Source organism: Lepidochelys olivacea (genome assembly GCF_965140295.1).
Source record: "Lepidochelys olivacea isolate rLepOli2 genome assembly, chromosome: 28".
In the NCBI taxonomy this organism is placed as follows: Eukaryota; Metazoa; Chordata; order Testudines; family Cheloniidae; genus Lepidochelys; species Lepidochelys olivacea.
In genome coordinates, this window is record NC_140438.1 from 3714835 (window position 1) to 3733560 (window position 18726).

At 47.7% G+C, this 18726-nt stretch overlaps 2 protein-coding genes across 2 annotated transcripts in view; one reads left to right on the forward strand and one right to left on the reverse strand.

Annotated features, from left to right (window-relative positions):
• Window positions 1-2718: 2718 nt before the first annotated feature.
• On the reverse strand, window positions 2719-18479 carry LOC311513945 (zinc finger protein 2-like). The gene is made up of 5 exons (XM_084616160.1): window positions 18155-18479; window positions 15802-15890; window positions 14976-15102; window positions 3821-3934; window positions 2719-3458 (listed from the first exon to the last, which is right to left on the reverse strand). Exons 2-5 carry the CDS (start codon window positions 15880-15882, stop codon window positions 2722-2724), a joined length of 1059 nt encoding a protein of 352 aa, XP_084472286.1. The 5' UTR covers window positions 15883-15890; window positions 18155-18479; the 3' UTR covers window positions 2719-2721.
• LOC311513941 (uncharacterized protein) overlaps window positions 18350-18726 on the forward strand; it is a 41614-nt gene continuing 41237 nt past the window's right edge. The window contains exon 1 of the mRNA XM_084616150.1: window positions 18350-18479. Coding sequence (XP_084472276.1) covers window positions 18420-18479 — 60 coding nt within the window. The 5' untranslated portion in view covers window positions 18350-18419. The remainder of the gene's footprint in view (window positions 18480-18726) is intronic.

Below are 18726 nucleotides of genomic sequence, written 5' to 3' on the forward strand. Positions count from 1 at the left end.
ACTAGTTTGGAATGTGAGGATGTGACTGTTCGCTTCCTAGCTTATGGCTGCCTCTGCTGCTTAGCCAAAGGCCTTAGCCTAAGAACAGGGCCTCAGACTGTGATAGTAAGAGAAGGCCCTTACACCAGCAGACAGTGATTTTGATTCTTTCTTTTATACCTCTAGAACTAGCCAAGTGATAAGAATACACCTAAATTCTTAAAGTACAGGCCTTTGCAGACAGGCTTGAATATCTATATCCTAACACAGGCCAATCAGCCTCACCTCAGTCCCCGGAAAAATCATGGAGCAGGTCCTCAAGGAATCAATTCTGAAGCACTTAGACGAGAGGAAAGTGATCAGGAACAGTTAGCATGGATTCACCAAGGGCAAGTCATGCCTGACTAATCTAATTGCCTTCTATGATGAGATAACTGGTTCTGTGGATGAAGGGAAAGCAGTGGACGTGTTATTCCTTGACTTTAGCAAAGCTTTTGACACGGTCTCCCACAGTATTCTTGTCAGCAATTTAAAGAAGTATGGGCTGGATGGATGCACTACAAGGTGGGTAGAAAGTTGGCTAGATTGTCAGGCTCAACGGGTAGTGATAAATGGCTCCATGTCTAGTTGGCAGCCGGTATCTAGCAGAGTGCCCCAAGGGTCGGTCCTGGGGCTGGTTTTGTTCAATATCTTCATTAATGATCTGGAGGATGGTGTGGATTGCACCCTCAGCAAGTTTGCGGATGACACTAAACTGGGAGGAGTGGTAGATATGCTGGAGGGTAGGGATAGGATACAGAGGGCCCTAGACAAATTGGAGGATTGGGCCAAGAGAAATCTGATGAGGTTCAACAAGGATAAGTGCAGAGTCCTGAACTTAGGACGGAAGAATCCAATGCACTGCTACAGACTAGGGACCGAATGGCTAGGCAGCAGTTCTGCAGAGAAGGACCTAGGGGTTACAGTGGATGAGAAGCTGGATATGAGTCTACAGTGTGCCTTTGTTGCCAAGAAGGCCAATGGCATTTTGGGGTGTATAAGTAGGGGCATTGCCAGCAGATCGAGGGATGTGATCGTTCCCCTCTATTTGACATTGGTGAGGCCTCATCTGGAGTACTGTCTCCAGTTTTGGGCCCCCCACTACAAGAAGGATGTGGAAAAATTGGAGAGAGTCCAGCGAAGGTCAACAAAAATGATTAGGGGTCTGGAACACAAGACTTATGAGGAGAGGCTGAGGGAACTGGGATTGTTTAGTCTGCGGAAGAGAAGAATGAGGGGGGATTTGATAGCTGCTTTTAACTCCCTGAAAGGTGGATCCAAAGAGGATGGATCTAGACTATTCTCAGTGATAGCAGATGACAGGACAAGGAGTAATGGTCTCAAGTTGCAGTGGGGAAGATTTAGGTTGGATATTAGGAAAAACCTTTTTACTAGGAGGGTGGTGAAACACTGGAATGCGTTACCTAGGGAGGTGGTGGAATCCCCTTCCTTAGAAGTTTTTAAGGTCAGGCTTGACAAAGCCCTGGCTGGGATAATTTAGTTGGGGATTGGTCCTGCTCTGGGCAGGGGGTTGGACTAGATGACCTCCAGAGGTCCCTTCCAACTCTGATATTCTATGATTCTATGATACAATTTGCATCATTGGTGACTAACAATAACTTTGCAATAGGAGGAATGTGATAAATGTGATGCTCCCTGGTTCCCTTTAGGAAGGGCATATTCAAATTACTCATGGGACAATGGAGTTGATAGAAAGGACAAATGGGTCCATCTCCAAACCAGGAAAACTGCAAAAGGCAAAAATGGGCCCCTCCTCTGGACAAGCTGAGGTATAACGGTGCTGCCAACACTTCAAACAGCTTTAAAGGTTAGTATGTGGGAATCAGCCAAAGTATTAAAGAAAAAAAGAAGTCTTCATAGCCCTAGAGTCTTTTATGGTGTTGATCTCCCTTGCAGATTTTCTGATGCCTAACACGGTCTGAGCTCCAAAAAAAAGTTTTCCCACACTCACTGCATTCATAGGTGCATTCATTTCTTACCTGTGTGCATTTTCTGATGTGTAATAAGATGTGAGCACCGAATGAAGGTTTTCCCACACTCACTGCATTCATAGGGCCTCTCCCCTGTGTGGATTCTCTGATGACTAACAAGGCTTGAGCGCTGACTGAAGGTTTCCCCACACTCACTGCATTCATTGGGTTTCTCACCTGTGTGCATTCTCTGATGTGTACTAAGATGTGAGCACCGAATGAAGGTTTTCCCACACTCACTGCATTGATAGGGCCTCTCCCCTGTGTGGATTTTCTGATGCTGAAAAAGTCCTGATCTATGAGTGAAGTTTTTCCCACACTCACTGCATTCATAGGGCCTCTCCCTTGTGTGGATTCTCTGATGGGTAATAAGGTGTGAGCTGCAATTGAAGGTTTTCCCACACTCACTGCATTCACAGGGCCTCTGTCCTGTGTGGATTCTCTGATGGGTAATAAGGTGTGAGCTGTGATTGAATGTTTTTCCACACTCACTGCATTCATAGGGCCTCTCCCCTGTGTGGATTCGCTGATGACTAACAAGGCTTGACTGTTGACTGAAGGTTTTCCCACACTCACTGCATTCATAGGGCCTCTCCCCTGTGTGGATTCGCTGATGACTAACAAGGCTTGAGCGCTGACTGAAGGTCTCCCCACACTCACTGCATTCATTGGGTTTCTCTCCTGTGTGGATTCTCTGATGTGTAATAAGATGTCAGCGCCGAATGAAGCTTTTCCCACACTCACTGCATTCATAGGGCCTCTCTCCTGTGTGGATTCTCTGATGGGTAATAAGGTGTGAGCGGCAATTGAAGGTTTTCCCACACTCACTGCATTCACAGGGCCTCTGTCCTGTGTGGATTCTCTGATGGGTAATAAGGTGTGAGCTGTGATTGAATGTTTTTCCACACTCACTGCATTCATAGGGCCTCTCCCCTGTGTGGATTCTCTGATGACTAACAAGGCTTGACTGTTGACTGAAGGTTTTCCCACACTCACTGCATTCATAAGGCCTCTCCCCTGTGTGGATTCTCTGATGTTGAAAAAGGCCTGATCTGTGAGTGAAGTTTTTCCCACACTCACGGCATTGATAGGGCCTCTCTCTTGTGTGGATTCTCTGATGTTTAATAAGGGCTGAGTAGTCACTTAAGTTTTTCCCACACTCAGTGCATGTATTTTTTCTCTTTCCCATGAGGATTTCCTGCTGGATTGTTGTTTCCTTGAGGTTCTTCTGAGTTCCCTGAGAGTAAATACATTTACCCACTTTCTCCCCTGGCTGGTTTCCCTGCTCTCTCTCTGGTCTGTGCTGAATCTCACAGGATTTTCCCTGCTCATGACTCCTGGACACATTCCATTCCGATCTCTGTGATAATGCTCTGTGTTTATCTACTTGCTCAGCATCTTCCTGCTGAGAATTCTGCTCCTCTTTCTCACATGCCATTGCATCACCTGCTGTGATAGAGACAGAAACCTCAAACAGGGATGGAAAGGGGAAGATCAAACCAAAAAAAGTGCTGGAGACAGGTCAAATAAAAATCAGGGACCGAACTCCCCCAAACTCTTCCCCCAAATAGGAGAGAGGAGGGGGATCAATTCAGCCTTCACATCCCATCCAAATTTGAAGGGGGAAGGGAGGAAGCAATGGCCCGGTGTCTGCTAGGATTTACAGGAAGCCATGAGCTATATTTACCCTGAGGATACAACCCCTGCTAGGGACAATAATGAACCGCAAGACCTCCCAAGGGCTTTGTAAGGCATCCCAGATGTTTCCCTCAGACACTTACAGATTCTGAGTTGGTTTAATGTTTCCTCACCTATGCAGTGAGTTCTCAGGATCTCTCTTTCCTCTGAACCCTGGAGGTCTGGGACCCATGGCTCTTCCCCTTGTTCCAGCTGGGAGAACACATCAGGTTTGGAAACTGGAAACCCTGCTCAGATGAAAGAAAAGAAAGGAGTTCAGGTGATTTCATAAAAAACATTCTATTAATTTAACTTCAGTGCTTAGTGTGACTCAGTGTGCCTGGGGAAGTCCTCACTGAAAATGCCAAGATCTGGGCAGGTTGACTCAACAGGTGTATCCCCTTGGTCTTTTCCATGGGTTCATTGTACAGCTCAGGGGTGGCTCTGGAAAATATCTTCAGAAGATAATATGTGGCTCCTGCTAGGAGCCGACTCGGGGGAAAAATGGTGGTTGCTCAGCACCCACCAGCAGCCCTATCAGCCTCCCTTCCCTCCCCCAGCACCTCCCACCCACTAGTGGCCTCCCCGATCAGCACCTCCTTCTCCCTCCTCCGTGGTCTTGCCCACTGTGATCAGTTGCTTTGTGGTGTTCAGGAGCCTCTGGGGGGGAAGGGCGGAGAAGTGAGGACATAGCATGCAGCCCCCCTTCTTCCCCTAGCGCTTCCCACCCACCACAGTCAGCTGTTTCACGGCACTGAGGAGGCACTGGGCGGTGGGGGTAGAGGAGCAAGGACACGGTGTGCAGCCTCACCCCTCCCTCCCCCAGTGCCTCCTTCCTGTGCCTCCTGCCTGCTGCGATCAGCTGTTTTGCAACATGCAGGAGGCTCGGGAGGGAGGGAAGGAGCGAGGACACAGCTAGGGATAGGGTAGGGGGTGAGAAGAGGCGGGGGGGACTTGGGGAAAGGGGTGGAGTGGGGGGCGGGGCCTGGGACAGAGCCAGGGGTCCAGCACCCCCTGGCCAGCACCAGTGTCTCCTTGAAGAAAGCACACAGGGATTAGCTGGTGTGGAAATTTTTAATCAGAATTTTTCTTACACCATCTAACAATGGAAGGCAAGTGCAAACAGGAAAGAAAACACAGAGATGAAAATTGAGGTTTCCAACAGGAGTGGGAGAATAAGTACTTTTTCATTGAATGTAACGGTAAGGCCACGTGTCTTCTTTGCCAGATGTGTCTCTCTCAGTTCAAATCTTCAAACTTGCAGCGTCATTTTGCTTCTAGCCATCAAGAATTCCCACAAGGTTCTGAACTCTGCACTTTAAAACTGAAAACTTGGAGAAAACAAACAGATGTAGAAGCCCAGTTCTTCACCAGATGAGCCAACCGATCGCAGACTGTAACATTAGCCTCCTATTATGTGGCCTGGTACATAGCCCACGTGAAAAAGCCCTACTCTGAAGGAGAGCTTATAAAAACGTGCCTCACTGATGTGATTTCAATCCTGTCACCAGAGAATGAGAATCTACAGAAGAAAATTTCTGGACTGCAGCTTTCACACCACACAGTAGAATGCAGAATCTCCAATCTGAACAGTAACATCGAATCACAACTGCACTCACAACTTCAGCAGTATGAATATTTGAGCATCACTTTGGATGAGTCATGCCATGCACAGGATAAACCTTATTATTGGTATTTGTCCGCACTGTGTCCTACGACTGTGTTGTAAGGGAAGAACTCCTCGATATCGTGTCACTAAAGGACAGAACTCGGGGATGAGATCTAAAGGAGGCGTTGATGTTGGTAGCTGTGAAAAGCCACTTGCCTTTACAGAGGCTCACTGCCATTGCAACAGATAGGGCTCCATCCATGAGGGGATTTGCAAATGGATAAGTAGGGCTTTGTAAGTCTAAGGAGAGCTTTCCCGAATTTTGGACATTTTACTATTATTCATAGGGAGCAACTGATATATATAAATCTCAAATTTGATCACATCATGAAACTGGTCTTGCACATTGTGAATTTCATTCTCTCAAATGCACTCAATCACAGACAATTTCAAAATCTAATTGAAGAACTGGATGAAGATGACTCCCCTTCCGATTTCACTGTGCAGTTCAATGGCTCTCAAGAGGTAAAGTTAATTCCTGTTTTTTTGAGCTCCCAGAACCAGTAAAATTGTTTATGGAGGAGAAGCACAGAATACATCCAGCAACAAACCTTGATGCCAACTCTGCCCACAGATCTACACCAGCGACACCACCACAGGACCTAACCAGATCAGTCACACCATCACTGGTTCATTCACCTGCATGTCCACCAATGTTATATACGCCATCATGTGCCAGCAATGCCCCTCTGCTATGTACATCAGCCAAACTGGACAGTCTCTATGTAAAAGGATAAATGGACACAAATCAGCTATTAGGAATGGCAATATATAAAAACGTGTAGGAGAACACTTCAACCTCCCTGGACACTCAATAGCAGATTTAAAGGTAGCCATCCTGCAGCAAAAAAAACTTCAGGACCAGACTTCAAAGAGAAACTGCTGAGCTTCAGTTCATTTGCAAATTTGACACCATCAGCTCAGGATTAAACAAAGACTGTGAATGGCTAGCCAGCTACAAATGCAGTTTCTCCTCCCTTGGAGTTCACACCTCAACTGCTAGAAGAGAATCATAGAATCATAGAATATCAGGGTTGGAAGGGACCTCAGGAGGTCATCTAGTCCAACCCCCTGCTCAAAAGCAGGACCCATCCCCAATTAAATCATCCCAGCCAGGGCTTTGTCAAGCCTGACCTTAAAAACTTCTAAGGAAGGAGATTCCACCACCTTCCTAGGCAACGCATTCCAGTGTTTCACCACCCTCCTAGTGAAAAAGTTTTTCCTAATATCCAACCTAAACCTCCCCCACTGCAACTTGAGACAATTACTCCTTGTCCTGTCCTCTTCCACCACCGAGAATAGTCTAGAACCATCCTCTCTGGAATCACCTCTCAGGTAGTTGAAAGCAGCTATCAAATCCCCCCTCATTTTTCTCTTCCGCAGACTAAACAATCCCAGTTCCCTCAGCCTCTCCTCATAAATCATGTGTTCCAGACCCCTAATCATTTTTGTTGCCCTTCACTGGACTCTTTCCAATTTATCCACATCCTTCTTGTAGTGTGGGGCCCAAAACTGGACACAGTACTCCAGATGAGGCCTCACCAATGTCGAATAGAGGGGGACGATCACGTCCCTCGATCTGCTCGCTATGCCCCTACTTATACATCCCAAAATGCCATTGGCCTTCTTGGCAACAAGGGCACACTGCTGACTCATATCCAGCTTCTTGTCCACTGTCACCCCTAGGTCCTTTTCCGCAGAACTGCTGCCTAGCCATTCGGTCCCTAGTCTGTAGCTGTGCATTGGGTTCTTCCGTCCTAAGTGAAGGACCCTGCACTTATCCTTATTGAACCTCATCAGATTTCTTTTGGCCCAATCCTCCAATTTGTCTAGGTCCCTCTGTATCCTATCCCTGCCCTCCAGCGTATCTACCACTCCTCCCAGTTTAGTATCATCTGCAAATTTGCTGAGAGTGCAATCCACACCATCCTCCAGATCATTTATGAAGATATTGAACAAAACCGGCCCCAGGACCGACCCCTGGGGCACTCCACTTGACACCGGCTGCCAACTAGACATGGAGCCATTGATCACTACCCGTTGAGCCCGACAATCTAGCCAACTTTCTACCCACCTTATAGTGCATTCATCCAGCCCATACTTCTTTAACTTGCTGACAAGAACACTGTGGGAGACCATGTCAAAAGCTTTGCTAAAGTCAAGGAATAACACGTCCACTGCTTTCCCTTCATCCACAGAACCAGTTATCTCATCATAGAAGGCGATTAGATTAGTCAGGCATGACCTTCCCTTGGTGAATCCATGCTGACTGTTCCTGATCACTTTCCTCTCATGTAAGTGCTTCAGGATTGATTCTTTGAGGACCTGCTCCATGATTTTTCCGGGGACTGAAGTGAGGCTGACTGGCCTGTAGTTCCCAGGATCCTCCTTCTTCCCTTTTTTAAAGATTGGCCTCATCCAAAGAGGGCCTCATCCTCCCTGATTGAACTAACTTTGTTATCCCTAGCCTGATTCTTGCTTGCATATTTATACCTGCCTCTGGAAATTTGCACTACATGCATGAGACAAAGTAGGTATTCACCCAAAAAAGCTCATGCTCCAATACGTCTGTTAGTCTATAAGGTGCCACAGGACTCTTTGTCGCTTTTACAGATCCAGACTAACACGGCTACCCCTCTGATACTAGAATACATCTTGAACTTACAGATCCTGGATGGGTTCTAGACTTGGCATGTCTTGCAGACATGCTGCTGCATTTGGATAAAATAAACATGGACTTACAAGGAACATTTTGGTTGCTGTCTGATCTAGTGCAAGGCATATTTGCATTCATGAACAAACTGCAGTTGTTTCACAGATAAATGCTTGAGGGAGAGAAGCATAGAATATCAGGGTTGGAAGGGTCCTCAGGAAGTCATCTAGTCCAACCCCCTGCTCAAAGTAGCACCAATCCCCAACTAAATCATCCCAGCCAGGGCTTTGTCAAGCCTGACCTTAGAAACTTCTAAGGAAGGAGATTCCACCACTTCCCTAGGAAACCCATTCCAGTGCTTCACCACTCTCCTAGTAAAAAAGCTTTTCCTAATATCCAACCTAAACCTCCCCCACTGCAACTTGAGACCATTACTCCTTGTTCTGTCATCTGCTACCTCTGAGAACAGTCTAGATCCATCCTCTTTGGAACCCCCTTTCAGGTAGTTGAAAGCAGCTATTAAATCCTCCCTCATTCTTTTCTGCTGCCGACTAAATAATCCCAGTTCCCTCAGCCTCTCCTCATAAATCATGTGCTCCAGCCCCCTAATCATTTTTGTTGCCCTCCGCTGGACTCTCTCCAATTTTTCCCCATCCGTCTTGTAGTGTGGGGTCCAAAACTCGACACAGTACTCCAGACGAGGCCTCACCAATGCTGAATAGAGGGGAATGATCACATCCCTTGATCTGCTGGCAATGCTCCTACTTATACAGCCCAAAATGCTGTTAGCCTTCTTGGCAACAAGGGCACACTGTTGACTGATATCCAGCTTCTCGTCCACTGTAACCCCTAGGTCCTTTTCTGCAGAACTGCTGCCTAGCCACTCGGTCCCTAGTCTGTAGCGGTGCATGAGAGTTGACATACTTTCCCTCAATGTTACAACTTCAAGCCAGATCAAAATAAGATGCAGCAGAACCCCTAAAATGGAGCACAACTAGATATGTGAGCCTGATTAAATATCTTAAGGACAGTTCTGAGGAAAGATTCCAACATTTGCAGCAGAAAAGACCTCAAAACAGATTTCTGATTGACCCTTTTAGTGCTGAAGCCAATTGTCTGAAACCCCCTTTAGTCACTGATGAAGAAACTTCCCAGAAGGAAATAATAGAACTTTTGGAAGATGACAGATTGAAATCTGTTCAGAAGACACAGGGGGACCCTTACTTTCTTGAAATCTGTATCAAAGGATAAATACCCCAACATCAGAGGAGTGGCCAAAAAATTAATCTTGATGTTTGCCTCGACCTTTCTTTGTGAGTCTGTTTTCTTGACACTCAAACATGTGAAATCCAAGCACCGATCCATTTTGACAGACAGCCACTTAAGAGAACTGCTGCATGTGAGCACAACTGAACAGAAACCAAACTTCAAGGGAATTGTTGAAAGCAAAGGTTGCCAGAAGTCCCATATCTACCTATCTATCCAAATATACACACGCACACATATATAGATATATGTATATAATCATTACATATTACTGGGCTCTTTGGCAATGTACATTGGTAAATTCTGGCTTTCTCTCAGGCTCAGGTTGGCCACCCTTGGTACAGCTGATGACTCTTCATGGGCCATCAAACAGGCTAGATAGTGCTAATGGCATTCTGCCTGGGGATGTCCCCCAGAAACACTGGACAAGTCTGGAAATACAGATATATCCTGCATATCTGTAACTCACAATACAAAGGTGATACAAACATAGAAACAAAAAGGAGTACTTGTGGCACCTTAGAGACTAACCAATTTATTTGAGCATAAGCTTTCGTGAGCTACAGCTCACTTCATCGGATGCATACTGTGGAAAGTGTAGAAGATCTTTTTATACACACAAAGCATGAAAAAATACCTCCCACCCTCCCACTCTCCTGCTGGTAATAGCTTATCTAAAGTGATCACTCTAAAGTGTGGGGGAGGGGAGGGGGGGAGAGAAAACCTGGATTTGTGCTGGAAATGGCGCAACTTGATTATCATACACATTGTAAGGAGAGTGATCACTTTAGATAAGCTATTACCAGCAGGAGACTGGGGTGTGGGGGGAGGTATTTTTTCATGCTTTGTGTGCATAAAAAGATCTTCTACACTTTCCACAGTATGCATCCGATGAAGTGAGCTGTAGCTCACGAAAGCTTATGCTCAAATAAATTGGTTAGTCTCTAAGGTGCCACAAGTACTCCTTTTCTTTTTGTGAATACAGACTAACACGGCTGTTACTCTGAAACATAGAAACAAGAGTCACATACTTGGAAACTCATAACATTTTCACAGATACCTAACAGGGCATAGCTAGCACGATTCATTGCACTTTTATAATATTGGTATTAATAATAATAATATAAAGTGTCTCACAATTCCATACAGTGTCACACTTAGTAAACCAGTGAACAAGTATGGCTTGTGAGATATCGTTCTGAAAACTCATAATCCACTGAATATTATCCTCCTGTTAAAATATGTGTAGCAACACTGTAAAGTGATGAGATTTTACTGTATGGTATTACTGAAAAAGTTACAATTCTGGGGAACACCCACAGACCAGTTCCTCAGAGACAGCAAGGAAAACAGCTGGTGAAATAGCCATTCTCCAGCAGGGAGAAGGTGTGAACAAGACATTGGGCTCAAGGGGTAGCAATCAATGGCTCCATGTCTAGTTGGCAGATGGTATCAAGCAGAGTGCCCCAAAGGTCGGTCTTGGGGCCAGTTTTGTTCAATATCTTCATTAATGATCTGAAGGATGGCGTGGACTGCACTCTCAGCAAGTTTGCAGATGACACTAAACTGGGAGGAGAGGTAGATACGCTGGAGGGTAGGGATAGGATACAGAGGGACCTAGACAAATTGGAGGATTGGGCCAAAAAATTGTCCTTGACAGAACAAGGAGTAATGGTCTCACGTTGCAGTGGGGAAGGTTTAGGTTGGATGTTAGGAAAAACTTTTTCACTAGGAGAGTGGTGAGGCACTGGAATGCGTTCCCTAGGGAGCTGGTGGAATCTCCTTCCTTAGATGTTTTTTAGGTCAGGCTTGACAAAGCCCTGGCTGGGATGATTTAGTAGGTGTTGGTCCTGCTTTGAGCAGGGGGTTGGACTAGATGACCTCCTGAGGTCCCTTCCAACCCAGATATTCTACGATTCTATATTCTATGACTCATTTACATGGCATCACAGGGAAGGCTTGAAGCTCACATCCACAACAGACAGCCCGTCACCATGACTCAGGTGAAAATTGAAGATGTTTCTCGTTCAAAGGACTGAATTAAAAAAAGAGGTGGGGAAAATGCTTGAGACTCTCCCCCACTTTTGCCTCTCCTCATGACAATAATTCCTGAAGAATTGAACTTGGGCGGGAGGGGCGGGTTAGGGGGAGTCCTGGCAGAAAGGAAAGCCAGCTGGTCTCAGCATATGGTGAGAGAAACATTTACTTTGAATCCATTTTAGCTTGTTAAGTTAGACATTAGTGTGACGTTATTGACATAATCGGGACTGTATAGATCATTGTTGCAACCACGGTCCTGTAGTGGCACCAAATCTTCTATAAAGGGGGTCAAATGAGGTGTCCAGGACAAGGTTATGGTATTGGCTCTCTACTGTCTTTATTTCAGACTTTTGCTATTGCTTCTGGGTGACACCCCAGACAAGTTGGTGTCAGCTCTGCCTAGCCTGCTAGATGGCCCATTAAGGACCATCAGCGATACAACTGACCCATTGAGAGAAGGCAGACACCTTGGGACTCAGCAAGGTGTGCAGGGACCTGCCTCTGGACAGAACTCTGAGGTTTTTCCAGGCCATGGGATGGGCAGCTTGTCTTTGGGACAAAGAAAGCAAAGACCACATGGCAAGAGACTGTAAAAAGCTGCTGCAGCTCCTCCATCTTGTCTTCAATCCTGCTTCATACCTCTGGAGGGACTTCGCTACACTGAAGCTTTGAACCAAGGACTGAAAGACCCGTCCCAGCTGGGGATGTTCTCCAGAGACTTGATTTGAACCTGCAGTTTATTCTATCACTGCTACAAGCCTGAACCAAGAACTTTGCCATTACTGTAAGTCATTGATTCCATTTAGCCAATTCTAGCTCTCATCTGTATCTTTTTCCTTTTATGAATAAACCTTTAGATTTTAGATTCTAAAGGATTGGCAACAGAGTGATTTGTGGGTAAGATCTGATTTGGATATTGACCTGGGTCTGGGACTTGGTCCTTTGGGATTGAGAGAACCTTTTTTCTTTTACTGGGGTATTGGTTTTCATGACCATTTGTCCCTATAACGAGGGGCACTGGTGGTGATACTGGGAAATTGGAGTGTCTAAGGGAATTGCTTGTGTGACTTGTGGTTAGCCCGTGGGGTAAAACCGAAGTCTTCTCTGGCTGGCTGGTTTGGTTTGCCTTGGTGTGCAGAGACCCCCCAGCCTTGGGCTGTAACTGCCCTGCTTTAAGCAATTTGTCCTGAATTGGCACTCTCAGTTGGGTCCCACCAGAACTAGCATCGTTACAGGTTAGTTTGTGTTTTATCTTTCATTTCTTTTGTAACTAATTCTGACTTTTATGCCTCATTACTTGTAGTCACTTAAAATCTTTTTTTTTTTTGGTAGTTAATCTTGTTGTATTGTTTTATCTAACCAGTGTGTTTGGATTAAAGTCTGTGGGAAATTCCATTCGGGATAACAAGGCTGGTGCATGTCATTTTCCACTGGTGAAATGAAAGATTTTATATGAGCTTGTGTTGTTCAGTAGCATGCTGGACAGTGCAAGAGGCACATTTCTGTGGGGAGTCTGGCACTTGACAATTTGCTGGTGTTCTCCCGAGATGTAATTCAGGAGTGGCTGACTAGCAGCACTCAATACTATGTAGCTGGGAGAGAGTTACATGCTGGAGACTGTGTGTTAACCGGCCAAGAGGGGCTGTTCTCACAGTAAAACAGTGGAAAAAGCACCCCAGGTTGGAGAACTGAGGGGACACAGCTGTTCAACATTCCAGATTGGACTGTGGATAATGTCACAGACACTCATTATGACGGAGCCTCTTACAACACAGAGACGGTAAATCCATGTCCCAGAAATCGAAGACTCCAGACAGAGGACAAGTCTCCCTGGCACTGCTTCTTGCTGACAGAGAAGTCCAGAGACAATGAGAGAGTCCTGTGGAAGCTGGGAACAGTAAGCATTGGCTGGTGGGGTTCAGTGGAGAAAGGGAACAGGAAGGACAGGGATATTACTGAATGCAGGATCTCAGCAGTCCTAGATGTCAGGATAGCACATAGTGCAGCACCTTGGAAAACATAATCCCAACTATACATACAAAATGACGGGGTCTAAATTAGTTGTTTCCACTCAGGAGAGGGATCTTGGAGCCATTGTGGCTAGTTCTCTGAAAACATCCACTCAGTGTGCAGCAGCAGTAAAAAAAAGAGAACAGAATGTTTGGCACAATTAAGAAAGGGATAGATAATAAGACAGAAAATATCATATTGCCTCTATATAAATCCATGGTACACCCACATCTTGAATACTGCGTGCAGACGTCGTCACCCCATCTCAAAAAAAGATATATTGGAATTGGAAAAGATTCAGAAAAGGGCAACAAAAATGATGAGGGGTATGGAACAGATTCTGTATGTGGAGAGATTAAAAAGACAGGGACTTTTCGTCTTGGAAAAGAGATGACAAAGGGGAGATATGAGAGAGGTCTATAAAATCATGACGGGTGTGGAGAAAGTAAATAAGGAAGTGTTACTTATTCCTTCTCATAACACAAGAACTAGGAGTCACCCAATGAAAGTAATAGGCAGCAAATTTAAAACAAACCAAAGGAAGTATTTCTTCACACAACGCACAGTCAACCTGTTGAACTCTTTGCCAGAGGATGTTATGAAGGCCAAGAGTAGAACAGGGTTCAAAAAAAGAACAAAATAAATTCATGGAGGATAGGTCCATGAATGCCCCATTAGCCAGGATGGGCAGGGATGGTGTCCCTAGCCACTGACTGCCAGAGCCTGAGAATGGACGACAGGGGATGGATCACTTGTTGATTGCCTGTTCTGTTCATTCCCTCTAGGACACCTGGCATTGGCCACTGTCAGAAGACAGGATACTGGGCTAGATGGACCTTTGGTCTGATCCAGTATGGCTGGTTTTATGTACTAGGGAATCTAGTGAGACCAGTGTAATGGGAGGGAGTTTGAAAATCGCTGGCTGTGGAGAACACTGGGAAATTAGAAGCAATAATTCAGAAGCAACAGTCTCTAATTAGTCTGGAAAAGCAGAATGTGAAAAATAAGAATCAGGTCATGTGACTTCAGGAATGATGGACTTCAAGATCCACAGAGCCTGCAGAGAAGAGAGATTGTGGTGATTGCACATGGGGATGTGGGAGCAAGACTCTCCATGTCTCAGGAAGTTTCACTACTAACCTAGGCCATTTTCACACGCTGGGGTACAATCCAGATCAAGGAGGAGTTGTGTCACCTGTAATCCTGGGTGAGATTCAAGGTTCTGCTGCTGGAGCTCCCCTCTCTGGATGCCCCCCGCCAGCATTCAAGGGGTGTCTGTGTGATAAATAACCCTGAACCAGCAGCTCCGACTCCAGCAGCCTGCTTGTTCCACCCCAAGCACATACTGGTCTGGGTGGAGCAGGCTCAGGGTTTGAGATAAGGCCAGGGGCAGGAAGCTTCTGTTTGTTATGATGGACCTAACCCCTGGTTCTACTTGTGTAAACAGGAGGTATTTGACACGGTGTGATACTGCTCCTGTGCTCTGCTCCCAAAGTGTTCTGCAGCAGGGGAGGGTCTCTGGCAGTGTGTGTGTCACTGGCATGTTGGGGTGATGCTGAAACAGGACAGAGTAGAGGTGGCATTGTGGGGGTGGTGTGAACCTCATCTCTTCAGTTCCCCTTCCAAGAACCGAGGGGACAGGAATCCTTACCCAGCGAGGTCACACTCTCATAGTTCTCCTGCATGACGTCTCTGCAGAGGGCTCTCTGAGCAGGGTCCAGCAGAGCCCCCTCTTCCCTGGTGAAATACACAGCCACCTCCTCGAAGGTCACCGGCCCCTGAAAGAGCCAGAGTCCCACACTCAGTGCCTGCTGCCCCACTCACAGCCCCACTAGTCGTGGGGAAGAGGAGCCAAATGGGAGCTCTGGGTGGACCACAATCAACAGAGTCCCACCCCCACCCTGCTCAGAGCATCCAGGAAACACCAGGGTGAGGAGACAAAGAGAGAGTCCCTTGTCTCTCCCAGCAGATCCATCACACTCGCCACAGACTGATACAGGAGATGGAGCCCCTAGCAGGGCCCAGGGAGAGCTCCCTAGTAGGAAGCCCAACACCCTCCTCATTGTGAGGAGCTGGATATGAAGGGAGGGGAATCTCCCCAAACCTGACTGGTGGGGGCCCCCTTTCATATCTCACAGCAGCTGCTGGTTAGTCGGGTCAGGCTCCAGCACTGGGAGTCTGGTCAGTTTTCCTAGCCCCATGTAGGTGGGTTATTTTCAGTTTCACAAATGAGGGCATTTCCACCTCCAAACTCATGGGTCTGTTCCTAGAATCTAGGCCACTTATTAAACTAGTCCTGGCAGGTTTGCCATCACCTGGCCTCCTCCCTTTCTCCACACTGTGAATTTCCTGCCACGCTCCAACCTCCAAACCAGACTGTGCAAACCTTCCCATCTCCAGTGTATTCGCTGTCCCTCTCCCTCCTGCAGGACCCCACCAACTCCCCCCTCCCTCCCCACCGCCCGAATAATCCCTACCTCAGCTGGCTCCTCTGCAGCCATTTCTCTCCCCTGTCCCGTGGGAGTACGGGATGAACTGGAGGGAAACATGGATGTCATTCTGCAGCCTGGGAGGGGGAGAAGGGCAGTTGTGGGGGTTTCAGAACAGTCTTTAGTTAATTTCACATCACGATCCCCCAGGCTCTTTCCCTGCAGACAGACATCCTACATTCTGCCATACTGGGAAATTACTTGATCTCTTTATTACAGTGCAGACCTGGCCCCTCCTGCCAGGCTAAGCCCACAGAGAGATTTTTAACCTTCCTTCTCCCTCCCCCCATCCCATAACAAAGTATCTGAACATAATGCTAGAAAAAAGCAGAACCAAAGGAGTCACTGTGAGGGGGGAGGGATAGCTCAGTGGTTTGAGCAATGGCCTGCTAAACCCAGGGTTGTGAGCTCAATCCTTGATGGGGCCATTTAGGGATCTGGGGCAAAAATTAGGGATTGGTCCTGCTTTGAGCAGGGGGTTGGACTAGATGACCTCCTGAGGTCCCTTCCAACCCTGATATTCTATGATTCCCCTGGACACTGACCACACCCCAGCAGGGGGAATATGGAATCAGGAACTGGTTTTTCCTCTGTCTGATCCTTTTCTTGTTCACTGGGAAGTGATTCTGCCCAGCGATGCTGCAATACATGTGTCTGAGTAGATCAGAGAGCTGGAAATCTCTCTCCCCACTCAGTTCTACCACTGCCCCTTTCTTTCAGTCTCTCCTTCCCCTCCCCTCTCTCCCTCCCCTCTGTGTTAGATTAAAAGTAATAATTAATACATTAATTATTTTCGGGAAAATATGGTCCAGTACACACCCCTGATTTGGCTTGTATTATTAGAAAGAAATATGTCTCTCAGCCTGCTGAGTTTGAGCGAAGTGAAGCAGGCCTGTTAGTTTGCAAGGTCCGTGCTAATTGTAGAAAAACATCCAGAGAAAAAAAGTTTGTTCTAAAGGTGATAAGACTGCTGTCTCCTTGAGGTCAGGAACAAGATTTGTTAATCCTCCACTTTTGCATTCCTATCTCCCTTGTTTTCTTTTCATGTTTAACAAGTGGCATGGATAGATTCACTGGAGTCTGTCATGCCCCAATGATTTGAGAATGGTTATGTTAAAGAATGTGTAGGTAATAAAATATAAATGTGATAGGAGGTAAAATATGAAGTAAAATGGAGTGTAATTGCAATTGTGTGTTTGGATGAGTAATAAAAAGGTTGAAGTGCCAGCCTAATAAATGACACCACATCGAGAGGAAGAACTGACAGGCTGAAGAGTGCATTGGGTGAGATAGCCCGATGATAAACCTGAGGGCATACCAGAATCCACCCACAACTGCCCCAAGGACAGGGAGAGCTGAAGAAACAAAGAACAAGATAAAAACATACTGTCATTCCGTCATTGCTGTGCCATCTGTGTGATTGACTATCACTTCAAACGTGAGAACAGCATGACAAAGCAAACCCTATAAACTTGTACGACGATAAAACCCTATAAAAACAGACCCTGAAGACTGAGAACTTTGGGTCTGATTCTGCAACCAACCTCCAGGAACATCAGATGCACATCTGACAAGGCCCTGCTCCCTCTTCGTGTCCAGGCCACCTGGCCAGTGGCTTGGCTTGAGCAATCTCCAAGCTGGTAACTATAACAACCTTGCAGAACTCTGTGTGTATGAGTGAATGAATGTGTAAGAGAATGAAATGTTATAGCTATAACTGATACTTGCTCCTCCCTTCCCTGCCCCGGCAGAGAACCGGCATCTCCTCCCACCCCCACTCCAGGGGCAGCCAGGTTTTGGGGAACAATTTCCCACCTGAACAAGGACAAATCGCTGGGGAGAAAATGGGTGGGGAAGCCCCCCACATGGGAGGAGATTTTAAATGGATATTTGAGAATTATGGCGAGAACAGGGGGAAATCAGGAGAGACGAGAGAGCGGATCATTTGGGGGGAAAAGGGGGAATCGCCCCAGATTTTATAGCCACGTGTGATACTGAGAGAGAAAAGGGGAAACACTTGAGAGAATTTGTATCCGTGTGTGGGAGGAAGTGGCACAAACAGGGACAGGATCCAATTAACTCACCTCCCCCCCGGGAATTTCTTGGCTGCACAGAGACAGTTCAACTACCCCTCCCCCCGTCCCATTGAACTTCCCGCTCCCTGCAACTCCGGCTTCTTCCCTCCCTGCCCGACACCCCCCAGGGGACCCCCCCGCCGGGCCCCAGTCTCTGCCCCCCCCCATCCCAGCGGGGCCGGGGGCAGCTCCTGGCGGCAGCTCCGAGGCTTCTCCCCGGTTCCCGGGGGCAGAGAGTCACTTCCCCCCCGGGGTCTCTCACTCACCGGGGGGCTCCGGCTGGGGCGGGCAGAGCCCCGGGCTGCCCAGGGGGCTGGTCCCAGCTGCAGAAAGCCCCCCCCGGCCGGGCACGGAGGGGTTAATGTCGGGCCCCCCAGCAGAGACCCTCCGGGTCCCACGGAGCCAGCAGCTGCGTCTGGTCCGGGCCCGCCCCCGGGCTCCGGGCTCCGTCCTCCCGCCCCCTGCCTCGCAGCCCCCGCCCGGCCTGTGCCCTGCAAGCAGAGGGGCCCTTTGTGTGTTTGCAGCGGGGCCATGGCCGGGGCCGGGAGCGCAGCGCGGAGGCTCCAGCCCGGCAGCCCGCGGGGCAGCGCGGTGGGGCCAGGGGCGGCGCGGCGCGGCGCGGCGCGGGCAGGGCCTGGGCGGGCGGGCGGCGGAGACTCGCGGCCGGAGAGGGGCTGCCCGGGAGCGAGGGGATGGGGGCAGCTGAGGGGGATGTATCGGGGGGGTCAGAGCCGGGCTGGGTGGCGGGACAGCTGGGGATTGGGGTTGTTTGGAGCTGGGACTCTGGGGGGAGGTGTCATTGTGGGGGAGGGGTGGCAGAGCTGGGCTTAGGGGCTAT

What these genes read in the sequence shown, in the direction of transcription:
- LOC311513945 (XM_084616160.1), bottom strand. Translation starts at nt 15,882, where the DNA reads ATGACATCCATGTTTCCCTCCAGTTCATCCCGTACTCCCACGGGACAG. An exon ending in CTGCAGAGGAGCCAGCTGAG is followed by an intron (nt 15,103 to 15,801) that starts GTAGGGATTATT and finishes TGGCTCTTTCAG; the next exon opens with GGGCCGGTGACCTTCGAGGA. An exon ending in TGAGAGTGTGACCTCGCTGG is followed by an intron (nt 3,935 to 14,975) that starts GTAAGGATTCCT and finishes TCATCTGAGCAG; the next exon opens with GGTTTCCAGTTTCCAAACCT.